Below are 17,706 nucleotides of genomic sequence, written 5' to 3'. Positions count from 1 at the left end.
GGCCTTGGGATTCAGGGGCACAGAGGCAGAATGGTGGGCATCGGCGTTGGCATGCTGGCCGGCATGCTTTGACTACCCTGCCGGTGAAAGACGCCTAGGCAGGATGGTGCTCCGGGTGAAAGCCATGCCGACTCAGTCGGTGCCGGCGATGACGATGCCCCGGGGCACCGTTCCCCTTCTTGAAGGCATCGTTGTGGGGCTCCTACCTGTCTGCATTCAAGGCTTCATGCTCTCCAGGTGAAAACCCAAGCTCTGGCCTCACCTGGTGCGGGCGATGGCGACGGTCTCGTCGCTTCCCTTCTTGGAGGCATCATCTTTGAGCGCTGGACCCTCTCTCGGCGGTGGTGGTTTTGCTTGTAGTGCTAGGTTTCCATGCCAGACGGGTTGGAGGATGTCGAGGCGGGGGCCTCGAGTAGGTGATTGTGAGCTGGGGCGGCGGCCCGGGAAGGCAGTGCGGTAGCATCTCTATGGTGCGGGGATGTGGCTTGCCACGTCTTGGGTGGCGACCCTAGCCGTGTGGGCGGCAGGGCATTCGGCTCCGTCGGACGCGTCCTAGTGGGGACGGTCGGACGTTATGTCGGGGCAGTGGCCCTGGATGAGTTGGTGTGATGCCCGTGGTGTGCGGTTGTTTGCCCTGTGCAGCTTGGGTTGCGGGTGGACGGTTCGTGCGGCGTTGCAGCTCAAGAGCGAGCGGTGATACATCGGGACGGCGGCCCCGAAAGGTGGTGGTGGTCTTGGTGGACGGGCAGGACGCGACGGAGCAGCGGTATGTCGGAGCGGCGGCTCTGAATGTTCGTCATCTTGACAGTGTTGAGGACATCAACTTTGTGTCGCGAGGGAGACAAGGTCGTTTTGGCGCAATTCTCTGAGTTGGAGTGTCATGTGTTTGTTCCTCCCATAGTAGGCACGACGTCTTTTCTCTAGCTTGGTGTGGGATGGCAAGCTGGTCTTCGCGAGTGTGTCGTCTGCTTGTATCAGTAGTGGGGTTGAGTCGACTTGTCCTTGTGGCGTGGCGAGTGGAGGTTTGCCCCGTGGTGTCTTGCTGTACACTTTGTGCTTAATTAATGGATGAGACAAAGTTTTTTCCGCTGTTTCAAAAAAGGGCTTTCTATTTTCGTGCCCTCGGGTCCTTAGTTGTGCTCAGTTTTCTCCAGCTCCTTAGTTTTTCCTCAGTTTTCCCCAAGACCTTGTCTGAAATCATCACAGGTGCTGTAACGGCCGGTTGCCCGACGGTTGACCGTTATCTTCTGACTAGTGGGGCCACGTAGAGCCCGCAAAGACACGTCAGACGATCCATCTTTGTTTGACCGTAAGCATCGTTGTATCCCTGACCAAAACGCGCACGAGTGGGGCTTCGGTATATTGAATGACAAGTGGGGCCATGACGCTGATACAAGGGGCAATACACGGGTAGGATTAGATTTTTAAACGGAGGTCTACAGCGATGGCACGGAGGAGGTGGCCTGCGGGGTGCCGAGATGAGATCGACGTCCACAAAGAACTACATGAGGTGAGACCAGACGCATTAGATAGATATGAACTAGACGCGTTTAACCATGCAAAGAAGAGAAGAAATGGTCGACGATATCGACGACTACCTCAAAACTTTGACTGACCGTGTCGGACACGAACGCGAGCAATGTAGAGAAAACTAGTGTCTCTCCTTTCTGGCGTGTATAGATGGGTGCTAGAAGAGTGTGGTGGCGAAGGGAAAGACCTCGCGGTGGTCTGTGGCGTCCAGCATAGCGGGGTGGCGTGGCCGTGCCCACAGCGGCGTGCACGCATGTTCGGCATTGGCATCAGCATGTACGTTCGGCATTGGCATCGGCAGTATCTCTGGTGTGTCAGTGATCGAATGAGGGGACGGGATTGAGGGTGCATCCCGATGGTGACCTAGCAGTGGCGGCGAGCATAGCCGTTCTGACCATGCCGATATCGGCATCGGCATCGTTTGGAGGCTGTGGTGCTCGAATCAAGGTGAGATTTGTTTCTTGTACACCAAAATGAATTTGAAACAAGTTTCGTGTTGAAGGTTAGGTAACGAAAGTTTGCAATTAAAAATTATACTAGCGCCATGGTGAGGTTCTTTTTGATAGAGCTATACGGTTGGGCAAACTTTTTTTGACACTTTTTAGATAGGGTTCCTTGTTGTTATACGTATGGCATCATGTATGGCAAATTTGGGGTCATTTGGAGATGTTCGAAAAAATCACTTTGCTTAAGCGCATGCCGTTTCGTCTCACTGAAACCAGCTTTTCTAACAAGGTGATTTTTTCTACCTTCTCTAAATGACCTCAAATTTCATACAGCTTGATCTTCTATACATAGATAGATAGATTGTTTCGTTTTTACATTTTTCGAACTTTTTATTTCCCTTTATAATACCCAATTGATTTTCAGGTCAAAAGCTCGAAAAACAGCATCATGTATGGCATCATTTTCGCCCTAAATTTTAAATATTGTGAAACTTTCCCTTTTAGATATTCCTTGTTGTTATAGGTATGGCATCATGTTTTTTCGACCTTCTCAAAAGGGATTTTTTTCTACCATCTCTAAATGACCTCAAAAATCATACAGACGATCTTCTATACAAAGATAGGTAGATTGTTTCGTTTTTACATTTTTTTATCTTTTATTTTCCTTTATAATACCCATTTGATTTTCAGGTCAAAACCTCGAAAGTTAACATAAGTAGATGGTGAACCCTCCCAAACTTCAAATACAGAGATAAATATATTGTTTCGTTTATCATTTTTACCGTGAATAGTAATGGCTAAAAGAAATCGTTGATGGTTTATCATTTTTTGCGTGAAAAGTAATGGATACAACAAATCGGTGATGTTTTATCATTTTTTGCGTGAAAAGTAATGGCTACAAGAAATCGGTGATGGTTTATCATTTTTTGCGTGAAAAGTAATGGATCCAACAAATCGGTGATGGTTTATCATTTTTTGCGTGAAAAGTAATGGCTACAAGAAATCGGTGATGGTTTACCATTTTTTGTGCGAAAAGTAATGGATACAACAAATCGGTGATGGTTTATCATTTTTTGCGTGAAAAGTAATGCCTAAAAGAGTTTATAATTTTTAGCGCGTGAAAAATAATACAGAAAACCGCCCTTTAGCATACTTAGAGAGTGGAAGCTAACCGCCGACAGAGAGAGAGAGGGGTTATCCTGCCCGTTAGATCATACAATCAACGGTTGGCGGGCACGATCCGCGTGACATGGGCTAGACCAATCAGGGCAATGTTGCACGTCTGCGAGAATTTGTGGAGGGAGAGGACAAAACTGAGTAGTATCAAGAAACCAAGGGCACCTGAGTAATAAACAGACTAAGGGATTCAAATATGAGATTTAAAAAATGGAAAATGCATGTTTTGTACAATGAAACACATCTTGGCCTACCTCAAACTATTTGCAATACAAATATACATGAGTGTGAGAATTGTGGCCCCATTTAGACAAAGTATGTTTTGGGGAAAGTTGTTTTGGGAAGGGCTTATTGTGGAAAACCATGCACCTTCATAGCTACTAGGTGATTTGAGAAGTGACAATTTGTGGTAAAACTTGATTTATCTATGACTTATCTATGATTTGAAAAGTGGCAATTTGTGGTAAAGACTCCATGAGTAAGTGCCACTATTTTTCGGAATTTTTTCCACATTAATGACTCATTTAACTAGTTAATCCCATTTGTTGACTCTCTGTTGACCAGCCACTTGAGGGTAAAACTGAGCATATTGCACTAGGCAGTATTAGCACTCAAGGGGAAAATTGAGCACACAAAAATGCTAGTATAAGACTCGAGGGTATACCTGAGTATATCTAAATTTTCAGGGTTAGACTCGAGGACGCGTGTTGCGGTGTTGTTGACGCGTAGACGCGGGTCGCGGTGCAGATGTCGAAGACGTGCAATCGTGGACGCGTGTCGCGTTGCAGAAGTCGAAGACGTGCAGACGTGCAACTGTGGACGCGGGTCGCATTAACCACCCCTCGCCTTTATAGACGCCTCCTCCTACTATCTCTGTCACTCTCACTCGCTCACGCAACGCCGCCTCTCTCACGTCCCATCATCTTCTCCAAAGCAAAAAACCCTCTCCCTCTCCCTCTCCCTCTCCTCTGTCGGCGAGATGGACAAGGAGAATGCCAATCCCATCGTCCACGACGCCATCGGCTCCAAGCGCGACGCCTCCCTCTTCGACGTCGTCCCCTCAACGGACGTCGCCGCCTCCTCTGCCGGTGCATCGGAGGCCGCAGCCGCCGGTGGCGGTCAGATCCCACCGGGATATGACCCCTACGAGGTGGTGCCGTACGTCCCGCCCCCGAACCCCTACGACACCTCCATTGAGGACGCATGGAACGAGGTAAGTACGGTTTGCTTCCTTTTTTGTTCCCCATTCCTTTTTTAACCATATTTTTGCTGGTGTAGATGGATCTGTAAATGGATGAGTATTGGGCTAATATTTGCGCCGATTTTATTCCATTTTGTTTTGATCCCTTTTTGATTTCGTTTAAGATTTGGGGTTCGGCCGTTCGGTTTATTTATGCAAGTAATCATGGGATCTCAATCAGTTATTTTATGCAAGTAATCATGGGATCTCAATCAGTTATTTTATGCAAATAATCTAGAATGTGTTCAAGTTCAGATCTGGAATCTGTTTCTTTGCCTATGATGAATCGGTGGGCACAAATTTTTACAGGGAGGGTTCAGCGAACCATTGCTGTGTACAAATATGTTGTGCATGAGCTTTGGTTCGCTAACCCCTTCCCTGTAGACATATAATCGTGTCCACTCTAACTGAGGCTGCCTCTGTTTTTCCTAACTTTGTTATGATGCACGTTAGTCATCGTTACAACTCATTCACTCATAGTTCCCTTTTGATATGGATCAGCTGTCTGGCGCCGACGTCGGCAGCCGACGACGAGCACCATGACACCAAGACTCGCCGGTGTGCTGCGGAGGCTGCAGGTCGGCCAGTACGTCTCCTAATTCACCAAGGGTGTCTACAGGTGCCCCTTCTGCACTAGGAGACTCGGCGGCACTGACTTCAACTGCCTCCTCACGCATGCCGAGTACATCGGCAACACCTTCCCCAAGGTCGGCGCGACGGTGAACCCCCACTCCTTCCGTGCTAAGCACATGGCGCTCGGCAAGCACCTCTGCAGCTTCCAGCGGGTGGAGATCGCCGCCGGGCGCATGCCTCCGCTCAAGCCCAAGGCTCCCAAGGGGAGCAACAAGTGGAGGCAGAGGCAGATGGGGTAGGCGGAGTCCTGGATGTGTGCTGCTGCTGCCTCCTATTTTGTTGTTAGCTACGGATCCCTTGTTGTTATGTTGTTAGTATGATGGTGCTGTGAAGAACCTGGAACCTGTTACTATGTTTGGCTGCTGTATGCAGCTTATTATCTAGGGAGGGATCCCTATTGTCTATTCCTATTCTACTATATGACTGTGTGAATTTATCGTACATTCCCTATTGATTTGCTTCTAGATTTAACTACATACATATGGACCAGATGGAGTACTAGATTTGCTGCCATATTGGGCAAACAACGAGGGCCAAAAGGCACAAATAATTGAAGAAAGACACAAATGCAAGCTTCTTTAGATTTGATACTAATTAGGTGAAAAAAGACAGATCCAAAAGGCATAAATAATTGAAGAAAGACAGAAATGCAAGCTTCTCTAGATTTAATACTAATTAGATGAAAAAAGACAGAGAGAAGGAGGCGGAAAAGGTACTCTTAAAAGGGAAAATGCCAATTTGGGCCGAGAGAGACAAAACCCAGCTCCAGCTCATGTGCAACCAAACGCTATCTCGTCCTGTCACACGCGGTCCCTTCCTACCAGCCCCACGCGACACGGCCCCACACGATGCGGCCCCACACGTCAACACGGAACGGTCAACTAAACGGGAATCCTGCCGTCTGAGCTCCTTCTGCGGGTTTCAAACAAGGACTTGGGGAAAACTGAGGAAAAACTAAGGAGCTGGGGAAAAATGAGTACAACTAACGACCCGAGGGCACGGAAATAGAAATCCCTTCAAAAAAATTGTTCGATAGCCAGGCTGTAGCGTGAGCAGTTGTCAATGGCCGACGGCCGTCCTCATGGTTAGCGACGGTGGCGGAAAACCATACCCCTTGTTCAGTGGGCCTTGTGTCACCAACGGGATGAGACAACAACAGGGAAGTTAGGATAGATGTCTCTGACTATGTTTTTGTTTTTGTTTCAAGTAGGGCTGCAAAGATGTGATGTGGCATGTTTGTCTCTTACCTTTAATGGCATCTCAAGCTGCGTCTTCTAAAGCGTTCCACCAGATCAAACGTTTGGAGGATGTGTTTTTTCGTACCACGTTTAGAGGATGTCGCTCTCCCTTCTTCCATTTCTGATTGAGATCCTTCGTCCAACCGCGTTCCCCAAACGCCGCCCTCAAATTTTTTTTTAGGGTTTTCGAAAACACAACTATTTATTAAATATAGCATACAAATAAATATATTTGTCGAGATAGTTTTCAAATTAAAATACAATAAACAATAAAACAACTAAACAAATATAATAAATGGGGCTAGATCAAGGTGCCGCGGCATTTGCTGATAATCCTTTGATCCTCCACATATGCTCAACGAGATCATTTTGAAGTTACTCGTGAACATTGTTTGTCACGAAATGGTGAATCAGCAAAATCTGCAGGCAACTCATGGTCAACCTCCGCAAGAGAGCCCTGACACTCATAGGGACCAACATTTGTCCTGCCATCTTGCGGTCATCCTCGATGATCATGTTGTGCATGATCACACAAGCATGCATCACCTCCCACATTTGGTCATGAGACCAGCTTAGAGCAGGGTACCGGACAATTGCAAATTGAGCTTGAAGCACACCAAATTCCCGCTCGACATCCTTCCTGCAAGCCTCCTGTCGTAAAGCAAAGTGGCAATTCATCCAACCTGATGGAGCCTGATACGTCTCCGACATATCGATAATTTCTTATGTTCTATGCCATATTATTGATGATACCTACATGTTTTATGCACACTTTATGTCATATTCGTGCATTTTCTGGAACTAACCTATTAACAAGATGCCGAAGTGCCGGTTCTCGTTTTCTCGCTGTTTTTGGTTTCGAAATCCTAGTAACGAAATATTCTCGGAATTGGACGAAACAAAGACCCGAGGGCCTATTTCGCCACGAACCTTCCGGAAGACCGAAGAGCATACGAAGTGGGGCCACGAGGTGGCCAAACCACATGGCGGCGCGGCCAAGGGGGCCCGCGCCGCCCTGTGGTGTGGGCCCCTCGTCGGCCCCCGACTCGCCCTTCCGCCTACTTAAAGCCTCCGTCGCGAAACCCCCGATGCGAAAAACCACGATACGGAAAACCTTGCGAGACGCCGCCGCCGCCGATCCCATCTCGGGGGATTACGGAGATCTCCTCCGGCACCCTGCCGGAGAGGGGATTCATCTCCGGAGGACTCTACACCGCCATGGTCGCCTCCGGAGTGATGAGTGAGTAGTTCACCCCTGGACTATGGGTCCATAGCGGTAGCTAGATGGTTGTCTTCTCCTCATTGTGCTTCATTGTTGGATCTTGTGAGCTGCCTAACATGATCAAGATCATCTATACGTAATACTCTATGTTGTGTTTGTCGGGATCCGATGGATAGAGAATACCATGTTATGTTAATTATCAAGTTATTACATATGTGTTGTTTATGATCTTGCATGCTCTCCGTTACTAGTAGAGGCTCGGCCAAGTTTTTGCTTTTAACTCCAAGAGGGAGTATTTATGCTCGATAGTGGGTTCATGCTCGCATTGACACTCGGGACGATGTGATGAAAGTTCTAAGGTTGTGTTGTGCTGTTGCCACTAGGGATAAAACATTGGCGCTATGTCCGAGGATGTAGTTGTTGATTACATTACGCACCATACTTAATGCAATTGTCTGTTGCTTTGCAACTTAATACTGGAAGGGATTCGGACGATAACCTGAAGGTGGACTTTTTAGGCATAGATGCAGTTGGATGGCGGTCTATGTACTTTGTCGTAATGCCCAATTAAATCTCACTATACTTATCATGTCATGTATGTGCATTGTTATGCCCTCTCTATTTGTCAATTGCCTGATTGTAATTTGTTCACCCAACATGCTTTTATCTTATGGGAGAGACACCTCTAGTGAGCTGTGGACCCCGGTCCATTCTTTTAATACTGAAATACAAATCTGCTGCAATACTTGTTTCATCGTTTTCTCTGCAAACAATCATCTTCCACACAATTCGGTTAATCCTTTGTTACGAGCAAGCCGGTGAGATTGACAACCTCACTCGTTTCGTTGGGGCAAAGTACTTTGGTTGTGTTGTGCGGGTTCCACGTTGGCGCCGGAATCTCTGGTGTTGCGCCGCTCTACATCCCGCCGCCATCAACCTTCAACGTGCTTCTTGACTCCTACTGGTTCGATTAAACCTTGGTTTCTTACTGAGGGAAACTTGCCGCTGTGCGCATCACACCTTCCTCTTGGGGTTCCCAACGGACGTGTCAACTACACGCATCAGAGCCGAGATTATTTTGACAAAAGTGGCCCATTTTGGATATATACCATCGGCTAGGTAATAGCCTTTGGTATATTGGTGGCCATTGATCTCATAGTTGCATGGTGGAGCATGCCCTTCCACTAGTTTGCTGAACACCGGAGATTGCTGCAACACGTTGATGTCATTGTGTGATCTCGTCATGCCAAAAAAAGAATGCCAAATCCACAGGTCATAATCTGCCGCAGCTCAAGCACCACACTGCAATATCTATGACTCCCTATGTATATACCTTGACAAGCAAACAGGCAGTTCTTCCATGACCAGTGCATGCAATTGATGCTTTTAAGCATTTCAGGGAATCCTCTAGCAGCATTTTGTACCATGATCCTTGCAGTCTCTTCTTCAGTTGGCCCTCTCAAGTAGTATTCGTCAAACTTTTCTACCATAGCTCGGCAAAACTTGTACATGCACTCAATGGTGGTAGACTCACTCATGCGAAGGTAGTTGTCATGTGTATCAGCAGGTGCTCCGTATGCAAGCATTCTGATGGCGGCGGTGCACTTCTGAATCAACGAGAACCCTGCAACACCTACAGCGTCGTGCTTGAGCTTGAAGTACGGGTCGAACTCACGAACGCTGTGGAGGATATTCATGAACAAACCCTTGCTCATCCTATACTGGCGCCGAAAATTGTCAACATGTAGTCGTTGTCCAGCATGGTATGCCCATGCATCCTCTGCCGGGGCTTCGACTTCTTTCTCCCCGGCTTTGATCCTCCGCGGCGCGGCCTCTTAAGTTTCTCCGCCTCAGCGTCAACCATGCCCTGGAGGGACACGATGATCAGCAAATGCTCTCGGATGTCATCGTCGAAGGCTTGCTCGTCCTCTAGCAGTCGGACAAGCATCTCGTTATCGCTATCCATGTCTGAAGCAAAATTAATGGTTAAAATTGCGCTGCCGCAGACGAGGCAACAAACAGCAGCCAAACGCGCCTACCTGACAAGTCGTCGAACACCTTGTGTGCGTGGAGGTGGGGCGGATTTGACGCCGCGTTCTGGGACGCGCTAGCGAAACGGCGGCGGCGAAAAGGCCGACAAGAGAGCCAGCCGCGATGACAGTGCCGACTCTCAGAAGAGATCAGCCGTCGAAACGGCCGGCAAATCTAGCGGCGGCGGAGAGGTGGGAGGCGCAGAAGGGAAGGAGCGACGAGAAATAAAAGGCGCGAACCAACAGTTATGGAAATAGTCGCTGACGGGTGGGGAGCCCGCCTCGCTTTTCGCTGTGTCCCAGCGTCCTCTGTGTAGCGGGCTCGGGTTGCCAAACATCGTATTAGACTGCGCCGGACAAAAAGAACCTTTGGAGAGCGCGGCTGAAAACGTTTTTTTATCCGGCGCGCCTCAAATCCCTTTGGGGACGCGCCGGCGATGCTCTAAGATCTCCGCTTCAGGGCGCACATGATCTTCCCCGACCCCCTGCTTGTTCCTCATTTGATTTCTTCCTATTTTGGCGCTCTGTCCTATCAAACAAGTTGTCATCGTTCAGTCAGTTTCAGTTTCTCTATATATGCAGTTCAGGTCAGTTTCTCTGTATATACTACAGTTCAGGTTTTGTACTGCAAAGCGCACTTGCCCACCTAGTATTCCTGATGCACTTGTTTTCTTAGATTGCAAATGTATGACCAAGTAGAAATTGTTTACTGCAGCTGTGGACACTACTGTCACAAAATTGGCAGGAACAGCAAAAGTTTCCGAACATGAGAAACCGACAATACGAGACATTTTATCTCAGTCCCAGACTGACAAGTCCATACATCCCAGGAACAATGCTTACAATCGGCCCTATATGAAACCCGACTTGCACTTGCCACTATCTAGTGTGACGAAACCAAAATAACAATCCACCTTGGCAGCTTCCTACTTTCTCTACTACAATTCCTGCCAGTCAGACAAATGGATCAATTTGGTTGAGCAAACAGCACGTGAACTTTAAGCATGCCAGATTTCTGACAGATTTGCTGGACAGCAAGTCAGCAACTCACCCTTCATTTCTACAACATTATAAGCAAAATATTCCAGGGCACTTGACACGAATTTCACAGCAGTCCCTCATAAGTAATAACTAGAGTTCAGTGCCGCAATATGGGGAAACAAGTTACAAGAGTTCATATTCTCACAAAACTAGAGCTGCTGGGACAGGAAACAACTTTGAGCGAAAAAGTGGTGCCCAAGTATTATCGACCAAACACGCTAAAATCCATACTTATGTCTACCCTAGGGAAGCTTAGTAGTAATTGACGGAGCTCGTTCTCCTTGCTTTCGGTGATTGGTTCATGGAAACTTATTTTTGCCCGTCTCAGTACTGCTGCCCAATGGAATATCCGTTGCACAAGAGCAACTTCATGTTCAGTTCCCCTCATGTGGATTTTTATTTCCTCAAGACAATTCAACGCAAGCTCCTCTGTTCTCCAGTTTGCTGGCTGATCACAGATGCAAACTGATGGGCATGGTTTCCGAAGCAAGCATCACATAATAAAATTACCTTATATGGTTTTATGACATAAATTAAGAGAGAGGGATTAAACTGAATTATGAAGCTTAATGAATACTTTGAGATATACCATCAACAAACTCTACAAGAGAATAAGACCTGCAAATTAGTTTGAACTTTGAAGCAAACCTTACCTCAGAAATTATTATGATCATACAAGTACAATGGACATCACTACTCCCTCTGTTTTTTATTAGTTTGAGTTTTGGCTTTTTTGAAAGTCAAGCACTATTAAGTTTGACCAAAATTATAATGGAAAATATCAACAACTATAATACCAAATGCACATAGCATGAAAGTATAGCTTATGATGATTCAAATACTATATCTTTTACATTGTAGATGTTGATATATTTTTCCAAATATTTAGCCAAACTTTACAAAGTTTGACTTTGACTAAACCCAGAACGCGAACTAATTGTGAACGGAGGGAGTACTAACATGCACACAAATCCTCAGGTATTGAATTATTATCTCTGCTCCAGACCACCTTCATTTAAAATTTTACGGTTTTTGATGCAAATGACGGTGAGGATTAGAACTTACCTATTTGTTGTAAAGGGTACCATAGTCCGCTAAGTTGTTGGTGTGTTATCCCCAAGAAAAAAATGTTGTCCTGATAGGTAACTAAATAGCACGCTTTTTGGCTTGGACCCTTCAACCTTCACATGCAAATTACGATCCCCACTGTTCGTGCAGGCGGTGGACGTGCTCGGCAGGCTGATGAAGCAAGCTGGCAACACCGGCATCATGCAACAACTGCACCCGAGGCGCATGATTCCTTCCGCCTCGCTATACGCGGACGATGTGATCATTTTCTGTCATCCATCGATCGAGGATGCCATGGCGGTCAAGGGAATCCTAGAGATGTTTGGGCAAAGCTCTGGACTCAACATTAATTACACCAAGAGATCTGCTACCCTGATTCGCTGCAACAGTGAAAACACCACAGCAACTATCCAACTCCTTGGCTGCCAGGTTGTTGAGTTCCCCCTCTCCTACCTTGGAATCCCACTCATGATTAGGCGACCAACCACGGCCCAACTACAACCACTCGTCGATAAAATGGCTGGGAAGCTACCTTGCTGGAAATCAAGGCTCGTGCAGAAACCGGGAAGGCTCGCCCTGGTGAAATCGGTCCTAGGGGCAATCCCGCTGCACCAGCTGCTCGTCCTCGCGCCGCCGAAGAAAATTTTGAAGAGGATGGAAAAAACTGAGCGAGGTTTTCTCTAGGAGGGACGCGCCGCTGCCAATGGTGGCAGTTGCCACGTGAACTGGCAGCGTGTGTGCCGGCCAACCTCCCTTGGTGGTCTCGGCATCCAGGACCTTGAGCGCACAGGGCTGGCGCTACGCTTGCGGTGGCAATGGCTTAGCAGAACTAACAACAACAGAGCGTGGAGTGGCCTTGATCTCCAATTATGTGCCGAGGAAAAGGACTTCTTCGCCTCCACCACCATGGACCTTGGCAACGGACAGACCGCCAAATTTTGGGAGGACCGCTTGATCAATGGCCGGCCTGTCCACGAGTTTGCGCCACAGCTATATGCTTGCATCCCTAAACGGCGACGCAAGATTCGAACGGTGGATGAAGGCCCGAATGCACACCGCTGGGCCAGGGACATCCATGGCACCCTCGGCGTTCATGAAGTGAGGTAGTGCATCCACCTACGGCAAATGATCGAGCACAACCAATTGAGCATGGAGGACGACAAGCTGCTCTGGAAATGGCATGCTACTGGCAAGTACACGGCCAAATTTGCCTACCTGGAGACATTCCAGGGTTCTACCAACTGCGCCTTTTGGAAACTCATATGGAAAAGTTGGGCCCTGAACAAGGTCAGGTTCTTCCACTAGCTTGCCAATATGGACAGATGCTGCACATCGGAAAGGCTGTAGGCGCGAGTTTCAACACCATCCCAGGTGCCTTCTGTGTGATCAAGCAATGGAGACTATCCACCACCTGTTCATCACCTGCCCGTTCTCCCAGCAAATCTGGCATGAGATCCTGTCTTGGCTTCGCATGACCTGCAACACACCCTCTACCAAAAACCGCCGGGTCGACTGGTGGCATGCAGCCAAGCAGAACACTCCCAAGGTGATGCAAAAAGGGCTGAAAATTGCAACGATGCTGGTGCCCTAGACGATTTGGAAATGTCGCAACGCCTGTGTCTTTGAAGGAGCGCCGCCCACCACCCGAGACCTGTGTGCCAAGATCAAAGAAGAGGAAAGGTCATGGGCCACGGCAGGAGCAAAGGGGCTCAGGGATGCCCTGCATACAACCTGGGATGTTCACTAATTTCTGTAATAACACTGTGTAAACCTCTTAGGAGGCGTGTAACAACTTCTATCTATTCAATGAAATGAAACGCAAAGATTCCTTTGCGTTTTCTCGAAAAAATACGATCCCCACATAGGTTCGTTAGGAGTCTCGGCATGCAAAATGTCCTCCCGATGAGCGCCCATGTATCTTTGTTACCATGTCCGTACTGGCTCATTGGCTCTACAGTCTCTGGTTGCAGCGCTCAAGTGATGCATCCATGCAGTGTACGTCATGTCTATGGCAGCAGTCAAGTAATGTTGATGGACGGAAATACACTTTTGAAAAGAATTTAGGGAGGGGGTACAGAACTGAAGCAGCCGTGAGGAAGAGAAAGATCTCTCATTTCTTGGCTGCAAACAAGAACCCGTCCACTAGTTTGTCAGTTCTATCAGATTGACGATTTTTTTAAATAAAACCATTACCAAGTCAGCAACCCTTGTAATGTACTCCGGTATCTTGTTTTGTCATACATGAAGAGCTAAGTGTTTTCATTTGGATATACATACGTCATATATTTAATACAGACATTATCATGGAGCAAAATGTTAATTTCAAACCAATAAAGGAGCTCAAACCTCTCTATGCCTAGAAATGCATATCCTTCTTTTGAATCTCTAGATTTGCTTATTCTCATTTTCCTTCATATGACTTCTCTGATAACTCTAGTAGTATTAGATAATCAAATTAACAATAGTATTACCTCGGATTGATTTTCTGGAAAAAAATCAAGATGCAGCTTTTTTACACCAGTACACCTCCTTAGAACATCAAATAAACTGGCTCCAAAGGAATGTCCCCATACAATTAGACCCAGCATCAAAAATGTAATATTTGGAAGGCTTGGCAGTTTTCCGTCAAGTATGGCCCAGTACATATGACCTGTAGATTTGTAGGAAGTCATAGAAAAACAAATCATACAACAGCTGGGAAAAGACAAATAAAAAAAACAGCTCATTTTGTACATCAACTCGCGAAAAGGAAACAAGTACACATTTGTGTGTGTGATTGGAGAGTTTTAGGTTGGGGGTATTCAAGGGACTACTGATGATCGAATTCTCCCCACTCTGAGGAAGAGTTCAAGTCACCCTGAATAGCTAATAGTAGATTAGTAGTATAATACACTCTATGTTTAATGTCAACTGCTGGAAAGAATAGGATTTGGTGTACTAAGCCATGTTGCACGGCACACCAAAACAAGTGAGAGCTTTCAGAATATACCATGGCATATTCCTTAAGTATTTCTTTAAAATCTTGAATATTCCTTAAGTTGAAACTCTATGTTTTCCTCATTATATTGACACACCACAATGATGGCATGAGGAAGGACTAACCGGTGGATAGGAAATCATAAGATCAAGACTGCGGATGTGCTTATAGCGCCGCAAAAATTTCAACCAATAGCGATTGTGTTCAAAAGCCTCCTCATCCTCCACATCTAGAATATAAAAATGGATGCCCAGACTGTCAAGATGTGCTATCCTGTCAAACTGGATAGAACTTGGATAATAAACATCCATCCACTCAAGCGACGTCAATTGAGGGGCTGAGATATTGGCAACTGCTAGTTCTGGATTCCGAGGATCCTTGGAGGTGAACAGCTGTAATTTTTTGAGTGCCGGTGCCATGACAGTGAGCTGCGGTAAGCGATGCAGATCCAACAGCTCCATACACATAAGAGAGTCCGAGTGGATGTTGAAGCTGTCCAGACCCCGGACATCGCTGACACGGAGGAACCACAAGGATGGGCACCGCTGGGAGGAGAGAAGATCACCGAGCCCGGACTGACCATTTAGCTGGATGTCAATCAGTTGTAGCTCTTCGAGCCAGGCGAATACGCCGGAAGGCGGCAGGGCGAGGTTTTTTTAAACATAAGGCTCGAAAGCCCAGCTTTGAATTAACAAAGCCATCAACCGGCCAGGAGTTACAACAGGACACCACACCACACACGCACACCACGGCAGGAAAGATACACGGGTACATACAGAACGAATTACAACACTGCACTACGAGCGAGGACAAGCTTGCGGGAGTGCGGACCGCCGCTGTTCGACACCAAGGACACCGACCGGAAGGCACGGCGAGGCACGCCGGAGCAGAATTGTAGTCTTGATTCCAAGGAGAACAGCCGGGACACCGAGCACCGAAGCACCAACCTCGTTCTCATGCCGAAGAGGCCCCTGCCCCCTCGCCCGGTTCGAAGGCGTCGAACCATCGGACATGAGAGAGGCTCACCCGAGAGCCGCGAGAGATGTTGGGCTCAGGACCCGTCGCCACCCTGGAGAAGACTACCTTGACAAGGATCACACCATACCGGCCACACTGCCGAGCACTTGGACATCCACCAACGACGAGAAATCCGCCGGGAGCATCTGCAGAGGAGGGGGCAGACTGCCGTCAACGCACACATACGGGCTAGAGATCACCGCAGCTGCTCAAGGACCGACATTGCCCAAAGCTGCAACCTTCAGCTCCGCCAACCTACCGAAACCTCCCCAGGCGGCGCCTCCAAGAAGGTCACGGCGCAACAGCGCGTCGCCGCCGCCCAATCAACAAGATTTTGGACTTTCGTCCGGGAGGTGGGGGAAAGGTTAGCAGGGGCCAGGACAGCAGCTACTACCTCAGAACCGACATGAACCTGAGCTCCACGCCGCAGACGCCGCCCGCCGCCGCCTCTCCTCCCGAGGAGTCGAGGACGCCGGACCGAGGAACCCACCACGATGCCCGCCGCAGGACATCGGGGGAGACGAACCAGCGCCCTCGCTGCTCGCCGACCAGACGCATCGAGGCCGCCCTCCCGAAGCAGCCCTGATGAGGCCCAGACCTAGGCCCGCTGGCCCAGATCTGGGCCCGCCGCCGCCACCCATGGCCACGGCGCGCCGTCGCAGGGCCGCGCCAGCCGGCCAGAAGCCAGAGCCGCGCCGCCACCCCGCCGGAGAAGCGCCTTCACCACGCCGTGGTCAGGCCACCGCGCCGCCGCGCCAGACGTGAAGCACGGCGCCCCCGCCGACCGCGCCAGCCCGCGCCACCACAGCCACGCGGGGGAGAGAGAAGCCCCGCCGCCGCCGGCGCCCCGGGGCTTTGCCCGGCGACGCCCTCTGGCGGCGGCGAGGGAGGGACGGGGGGAGGAGGGGCTGGAGTTGGGGAGGGCTAGGGTTTCGCCCTGCGCTCGCGGGAGCGGCAGGACGAAACGGGGGGAGACCGTTCGGAAGGAAGTGCCCTCGTGAAGAGGGTACACCGATTTCGCAGGGCGAGGTCAAGAAGCCCAAGATTGAGCACGATGGAGGTGGCCTTGTGGAAGCAAGGCAAATCGACGGCAGCGCCTCTTTCCTCGGCCCCCCGCCGAACCTCCTCGAGCTCGAGGCGCATGTGGCCCGAGAGGGCGCGCGCGGCGAGGGGGAGCCAGGCCGACAGGGACTCTGGGGACGCGTCCTTGGTGCGCGCGATCAGCCGGGTTAGGTCCGGCGCTTCGTGTGCTGCGAGCACGGCGCCTATGCGGTGGTGCTCGATGAAGTTGAAGTTGAGCTCCGGGAGGAGGAGCCAGAGGCGGCGCCAGCGGCTGGCAAGGACGCTGGTCCGAGCGGCCTCGGCGGCGGCGTCGACCAGGACGAGGATGTGTATGAGCAGGTCGTCGGGTAGAGCACTGAGGCGGTCCTCGCCGCCGGCGTCGGCGTCGGAAAGCTTCTGCCGCTGGACGCTGAGATCCATGGAAGGATGGAGGATTGGATGCGATTCACATCAGCTTCAAGATACACTTGCAATCGCCCAGCGGCAGCGGGATGTGGGGGCTAGGGTTCTTGGGGCTTTGGAAATTGGGGGCGGTACCCAGCAAGATAAGCCCAGATCTTTAGATTGATGGCCTGATCGGGGCCTCGGGGAACATGGGCAGAGACTGAAGAAAGTTTTTTTCTTTTTTTTGAGAACAGAGACTGAAGAAAGTGGCTGTGAACGAATTGGCTCGGCTGTAATCGTGAGGTCAAAATGGGACCTGTTGACCCTCGGTGTAGGATATGTTGTACATGAATTCTGAAACCTGCTCATCCCCAAGTGTCTATTATCACACCTCAATTTCGTCTCCTCACCCCTTGCTTGCTGTGATATGTGTGTGTTCGATCCCATCTTAAATGCAGACAATTTAGTATCAGAGCCTTTAGATCATTATGTTGCGTTTAGAAATCCTAGATCGAGTCTGTAAAATACCACATCGACAGGTGCTGATTTCCCTCGAAGAATCGGTCCAAAATCCTTAGCGGGTTTAGATTTGATTCAGGACGAACCGCGACGGCGTCATCTAGGACCGCCGTCCCCACGATG

The 17,706-nt window shown here is 49.1% G+C and overlaps 1 protein-coding gene across 1 annotated transcript; it reads right to left on the bottom strand.

The window, feature by feature from the left end:
* Nucleotides 1-10,527: 10,527 nt before the first annotated feature.
* Nucleotides 10,528-16,798, bottom strand: LOC124668523. The gene is made up of 4 exons (XM_047205649.1): nucleotides 16,650-16,798; nucleotides 14,727-15,253; nucleotides 14,096-14,274; nucleotides 10,528-11,004 (listed from the first exon to the last, which is right to left on the bottom strand). The coding sequence occupies exons 1-3, from the start codon at nucleotides 16,759-16,761 to the stop codon at nucleotides 14,212-14,214; spliced, it is 702 nt and encodes a 233-aa protein (XP_047061605.1). The 5' UTR covers nucleotides 16,762-16,798; the 3' UTR covers nucleotides 10,528-11,004; nucleotides 14,096-14,211.
* Between the last annotated feature and the right edge of the window lie 908 nt (nucleotides 16,799-17,706).

Source organism: Lolium rigidum, chromosome 6 (assembly GCF_022539505.1).
Source record: "Lolium rigidum isolate FL_2022 chromosome 6, APGP_CSIRO_Lrig_0.1, whole genome shotgun sequence".
Taxonomy (NCBI): domain Eukaryota; kingdom Viridiplantae; phylum Streptophyta; class Magnoliopsida; order Poales; family Poaceae; genus Lolium; species Lolium rigidum.
This window is presented reverse-complemented; position numbering and strand designations above follow the sequence as displayed.